This window comes from Eublepharis macularius, chromosome 3 (genome assembly GCF_028583425.1).
Source record: "Eublepharis macularius isolate TG4126 chromosome 3, MPM_Emac_v1.0, whole genome shotgun sequence".
Classification (NCBI taxonomy): domain Eukaryota; kingdom Metazoa; phylum Chordata; class Lepidosauria; order Squamata; family Eublepharidae; genus Eublepharis; species Eublepharis macularius.
The window spans coordinates 68,342,672-68,349,145 of record NC_072792.1 but is presented as its reverse complement, the minus strand read 5'-3'; the positions used below and the strand labels follow the sequence as shown (position 1 = coordinate 68,349,145).

The following is a 6,474-nucleotide window of genomic DNA, read 5'->3' as shown; positions in this document are numbered from 1 at the left end:
TAATACTCATCATCACTTTTCCTGTCATAATGCATCTTTGTGTTAGTGAATCTATTTTAAACAAACAGAGAAACTTTCACCCTTTGAATCCTGTATTTTATTCCAAGAAAACTGCTCTCCTATTTTAGTTCTTAGGTTGAAAGTAGTGCTGGAAGCAGGAAGGTGGTTCTCTGCAAAATGCGTTACTTGTGAGACTATGGTGGTCAGAGATAGAGGCAGCATCAGCAATGGAAAAGAGTGCGCCTGTTGGCAACAGAGGAGAGGACTCAAAACGATGAGTTTAAACTACCGGCTGGATGTTAGGAAAAACTTCTTCAAGTTAAGACTAATTCAGCTGCCTAGGGATGTGGTGGGTTCCCCCTCACTGGCAGTCTTCAAGGAGTGGCTGGACAAATACTTGTCAGGGATGCTTTAGGCTGTTCCTGAATTTGGAAGGAGGTTGGACTAGATGGTTTGTAAGACCCCTTCCAACTCTATCATTCTATGAGAGTGGGAAGGAGGAACAAGATGTGAGGAGATCGATAAAGCAATCTTCAGCAGAAACACTCTTCTTAGTCCATTGAAGTCAATGGGTTTAGAAAGTGTACCTCTGTTTAGGATCCAGAAGAGTTAGCTGTGTTAGTCTGTAGTTGCAAAATAGTAGAGTCCAGTAGCACCTTTAAGAGTAAGACTAACCAACTTTATTGTAGCATAAGTTTTCGAGAACCATAACATCTGACGATGAGAGCTGTGGTTCACGAAAGCTTATGTTACAGTAAAGTTGGTTAATCTTAAAAGTGCTACTGGACTTTTTTCTGTTTAGGATGACACTGTGTGAGAGAAGTTTTGTCTTGCAAAAGAGGGTCTGCAGTAGTTCTAGCTAATAAAAGTTTCTAAAACTGGAAGTCTGAGTCACTGTCCTGGCTGAGTCAAAGATACTACATGAAAAAGCCGCCATTGTTTTTCTCTGTCAGTTGTAATATTTTCCTGCATTTTCTTCTTCTAAATACTGAAGCAAATTCCTGGAGATTTGGGAGTGGTGCCTGAGGAGGGGAGGGAGCTCAGCGGGGATTTGATGCCATAGTCTGCCCCCAGAAGCTGCCATTTCCTCCAGGGTAAGTGATCTGTGGAGTCTGGAGATCAGTTTTAATTCCTGACTTGTGAACTGGCATCCTCACCTGGGGGTTGGTAGTCCTAGCTCCCTTCCATGTAAAATGCTGACCTTGTGTACAGCCAACTTAAGTTTTAGTGGAAGTATCCTCAGTGTATAAGCATTATTTTTTGTTTTGTTTTTATAGTACTTGTATTCTCATGTCCAAAGCTAGCCTGACGGACAGAGGGCGCTACAACAAAGGCTGTATCTAGGAACTGGAAATGCAATTTCTGGTCAGAGAGCGAAGGGCTCTTCTAGTTGCTGCCAACTTGTTCCACAGTTGCTTGCAGTAAAACCTGAATAAGTGAAGTTAGGCCCTTGTTTTCCTTGAATGAACCATCAAAGCAAGATGCAGTGGATTTTATATATCTATATTGTATTGAAATACTTCAATACTAAATTTTCCCACCAAACTAAAAATTCCACCTGCTCGCCTGGAGTGACTGTATTTCCATTTCAAAGTTACTTTTAACAGATTTCCATGTCCCACTGTTCCATTGCTCTACATAGTCTAGCTCCCCTAGGGAACTAAACTGAGACTACTGTACTTTGGTCACATCATGAGACGGTCACTAGAAAAGAACATAATGCTAGGAAAAGTTGAGGGGAGTAGGAACTGAGGAAGACCTAACATGAGATGGATTGGTTTGGGGTTGCCAACCTCCAAGTGCAGCCTGAAGATCTCTCAGAATTACAACCAATCTCCAGATTACAGATAGTCTATGGCATTATCTCCTGCTGAAGTCCTTCCCCTGTATAAAACCCACCCTCCCCAAAATTTCCCAACCTGGAGTTTGCAACCCCATCAATAAAGGAAGCCACAGGCTTCAATGGTTGTTGTGGGTTTTCCAGGCTGTATTGCCGTGGTCTTGGCATTGTAGTTCCTGACGTTTCGCCAGCAGCTGTGGCTGGCATCTTCAGAGGTGTAGCACCAAAAGACAGAGATCTCTCAGTGTCACAGTGTGGAAAAGATGTTGGCAGGTCATTTGTATCTACTCAGGAGGGGTGGGGTTGAGCTGAGTCATCCTGTAAGAGTTTCCCAGGGTGTGGAATGCTAATGGCGGGAGGCTTCACTGTATCCTGAGGAGGTTCTTTTGCATATGGATTGGTGCTTGATGTGCTAATCTTCTCTGCAGGGCTATTGTCGAGTATAGAGTGTTTTGTTAGCCTGATGTTTTTCAGAACTGGAAACCATGCTCTGTTCATTCTTAAGGTCTCTTCCTTCCTGTTGAAGTTTTGCTTATGCTTGTGAATTTCAATGGCTTCCCTGTGCAGTCTGACAAAGTAGTTGGAAGTGTTGTCCAGTATTTTGGTGTCCTGGAATAAGATACTGTGCCCTGTTTGAGTTAGGCTATGTTCAGCCACTGCTGATTTTTCAGGTTGTCCAAGCCTGCAGTGTCTTTCATGTTCTTTTATTCATGTCTGGATGCTACGCTTTGTGGTCCCGATGTAAACTTGTCCACAGCTGCAGGGTATACGGTATACTCCTGCAGAGGTGAGGGGGTCTCTACTGTCTTTTGCTGATCGTAGCATCTGTTGTATTTTTCGGGTGGGTCTGAATACTGCTTGAAGGTTATGCTTTTTCATAAGCTTTCCCATCTGATCAGTAATTCCTTTGATATATGGCAAAAACACTTTTCCTGTAGGAGACTGTTTTTCCTTGGTTGTTTGATTCATCCTGGGTTTGATTGCTCTTCAGATTTCATTTCTGGAGTAGCCATTTGCCTGAAGTGCTTGGTTTAGATGATTAATTTCCTCATTGAGAAAGTGCGGCTCACATATCCGTCTTGCGCGATCCACTAATGTTTTCATTATGCCTCTTTTCTGTCAGGGGTGGTGATTGGAGTTTTTGTGTAAGTACCCATCAGTGTGAGTTGGTTTCCTGTAAACCATGTGACCTAACTGAAAGTTTGCTTTGCGGATGACCAAGGTATCCAGAAATGGGAGTTTTCCCTCGATTTCTTTCTCCACAGGCTTCAGTTTGCAAGACCTGAGCAAGGGAGCTTTGACTTTCGAAAGATTATACCTTGAAAATCTAGTTAGTCTTTACAATGCTCGGATCTTGCTCTTGGGCTGCAGACTAACAGGGCTATCCACCTGCAACTGAGCAAGGCTGTGAATGATAGGACGTTTGGAAGTCATTGATTCATAGGGTCGCCAAAACTGAATCGCCTTGAGAGCACGTGACACAGAGTTTGTTTTTCTAAGGCATACAATCATAAGAATGTTTGGTCAGCCCGCGCTTTTTTTATGCGTCTTGCTTTGAGCAAAAGAGGATCCGGGTGTCTCAAAACCGACCAAAAAACCCCCCCAGGAGAAGCAGCAGCGACCGCAAGAGCTGCACCGGGCGCTTACATAAACGGAGCGGAACCACACCTCGCCTTCCCCGACAGATCCCGCCTCCTCGAAGCAGCCCCGCGTGCTTTTCCTCGAGCCATACCCAATGGGAGAGCGGCTTGCGTTTCCGCTGAAATGCCCGTTCTCGTCGTGACGTGACTCGACTTGTTTGGGGCTGCTCGGGTAGGGATGCCTTGGTCTGCTGTGGGAGTCCAGGCTTTGCAGTTTCTTGGTTTTGCATTCGCGCGGATCGAATGGCTGTAGCGTCTTTTTCGCAAGCCTCCTTCCAGTCTTTCCAGCGTCATCCTAAATGCATTCACTGAGAAGTAAAGCCCACTGCATTCGTGCCCTTAGCTTTGTGCCTTCTCTTCTCTGTCCTCGTTTCTTTACACTTGATAAAGCACTAGGCGCTGACACTCTGCTGAGTCATGATGAGTCTGTTTCTCTCTTCGGGGCGTCAGAGCAGCGCTCTTGCAGGTGTTGCTCGGTTAGAGGTAGGCTGCTGTGGTGGAGCTCGAGCTAGAGGGGATCATACGTTATTCATGGGGGGGGGGGAGACGACGACGACTAGATTCTCTTTGGAAAGTTTATAAGCAAATGTCATTAGTTGCTAGGTGGTGCCCCTCCTCGCTGTTTATACTTTCTTCTGTTCCCTGTGTTGTGTACTGAAGAAGTGCCTGGTTTTGTTTCCAGGCTGTTGCAGTTCGCTCCACCAGTGGGAGATTGTTGCAGGCTCCAGGCTTTGCTTCCCGTTTCCTAAGGAAGAATGGCCGCAGCGAGGAAAGTTATCAAAACTGTGCTCAGCAAGGAACAGTCGGAAGGGGTTGGGGCTCGCGTGCGCAGAAGTATTGGGAGGCCTGAGGTAAGGTGAAAATTGCTGTTGCTGCCAGAGCTGATTACACCAGGCTTCTTGCATCTCTTCTATCAGGACTGTTTGGTGGTGATTCTGAAGCGTATACTGTCCCAGATACTACGATCCAGTGCTCGTTTTGTTTTTTCTTATAAAAAGTGCCAGTATTCATGTATAAGGTTGTACCATTCTCCAGGTCTCCCTTCAGGACTTGGGAGAGCCATGAAAAATGTTAACTACTCAGTCAGTACCAGTGAATATTGTCACACATACACAAAAGCTCTGTTTTGACTCATACAGGCAACTGTAAAGAAACTTTCAGATGTAGGTTTTCTGGAAAACTTTGAAAAATGACCCAAATGCTTTCCATAAAGCTTTCTGATGCCCTGAATTTACTAGAATATTGTGTCTGACTTATACATAGCAAACAAAACTAAAAACCATATGCTGTGTCAGTTTCGCAGGTAGACATCTCAGAAGATTTCCCCCCAATAATGCTTGATTGGGCAGGATCATTTGAATACATGTGCTGTATTGTTCAAACAAATTCAAAGTTATACTTTTAAATATTTTAAGGTATGAGAGCATATATCTCATTTACACTCTTTACATTTAAAGAGAAAAAAATCAAGCCATAAAGATGGCTAACGTTAATTTTAGCATGGCCAAAAAGATGTTTGTGATTGGTAGACAAACTAACAGGCTTTAACTTTCCACTGACCAGTTTGATTAGTATTTAATCTACTCATTGCGTTCCTAATTTATTTTATAGAATAATGAATCTCTAGTAATGCAAAACTTCCTTTGGAAAAAATATAGCAGGAAAATGTTTACATCATGATTTTTACAGAAAATATGCCTCACATCCCCCCCCCACATTTAATTGGCATGTTAATTGAATTTAATGGCATGTTTTGCATACGTAAGATGTGCTTATATCACATTCAGACTCCAGATTTGTGCTGTTGGAAAATGTAGACGCCAGTATACAATTAAGATGCACAGAGTAGGCACAATAGCCCCATATTCTTTGAATTTTCTTTGGAAAGGGTGAAATATGCAGGTAGGTCTGCACTAACTTGTGCTTATCTCATAGTGCTGAGGTATTCTCTTCTTAGCCACACATCTGGAAAGATTGTGTCTTTGTAGGATTTCAGAAATTTGAGGACTAATCTTCCAAGACAGAAGCACAAGATAGAGACTTACCTAAGAGAGCTGTACCAGTATAGTAAGTTTCCTAGAAATGTAAAAAACAGAATCATAGCAGAAAAGCAGTGACATATTTTACTTTCTTGCCCACTTTTCTTCTAAAGGGATCCAAGGTGGGTTAAGCAACCAGTTACAAACCATAATGTGGTGGCAGAGAGTGCCATCAAGTCATAGCTGACTTATGGTGACCCTTGGTGGGGTTTTCACAACAAGAGACTAACAGAGGTGTTTTACCATTGCCTGCCTCTGCAATCCTGGTCTTCCTTGGAGGTCTCCCATCCAATTACTAACCAAGGCTGACCCTGCTTATCTTCCGAGATCTAATGAGATCAGGCTTTCCTGGGCTATCCAGGTCAGGGTACAAACCATGATAGTGATCTTAAAAGAAAATCAATAAATGCTACTAAAAACGCCAAACATCTACCTAAACTGCAGTACTAGAAGTTCAGACATGTTTAAGAATGTGTAAATTTTTCTGTTCTGCAGAGCTTTCTAAAAACTAGCAGAGTGGTTAACAGTGATAGCCACTCTAGCAACTCCATCACCATCCATCGGTTACAATGTCTGTCATGATATGCCCCTTGCTTTAACTTTGCAAGGAAGTCACCAGTCAACACATGGTGATACAACGGTAATGGCAACAAGAGTCCAAGCTTTCCCACACACTAAATATTCAGAACTTCTTTTAGAGCATAATTAATGGCAAACCCAGTGGTTAGGATGGCAGCAACCAAGCTCTCCCAAGAGAGGTGTTTGGCAGCCCTTATGGAACATCTCTTTTGCTAGGAAAGTAAACCCAACACCCCAAAGAAGGAGGGACTACTGTTACAGTCACAACAGTCATCCGGCTCCATAGCTCAGTGGCTGGGAGGAACCTGGCAGCAATGGCTCACCCAAGAGAAAGGTTAGAGTAGCCCTGCAAACTAAAGGTTTCACACCCATCACT

The 6,474-nt window shown here is 43.5% G+C and overlaps 1 protein-coding gene across 3 annotated transcripts in view; it reads left to right on the top strand.

Moving 5' to 3' along the window:
* Positions 1 to 3,565: 3,565 nt before the first annotated feature.
* The window catches only part of PIR (pirin), a 39,309-nt gene continuing 36,400 nt past the window's right edge, over positions 3,566 to 6,474 (top strand). The window contains exons 1-2 of one of the 3 annotated variants that reach the window (XM_054974287.1): positions 3,566 to 3,652; positions 4,163 to 4,331. In XM_054974287.1, coding sequence (XP_054830262.1) covers positions 4,236 to 4,331 — 96 coding nt within the window. In that variant the 5' untranslated portion in view covers positions 3,566 to 3,652; positions 4,163 to 4,235. Of the gene's footprint in view, positions 3,653 to 3,713; positions 3,796 to 3,857; positions 3,964 to 4,162; positions 4,332 to 6,474 lie in introns of those variants that run through there. The other 2 variants (XM_054974289.1, XM_054974288.1) reach the window with 2 other exon arrangements.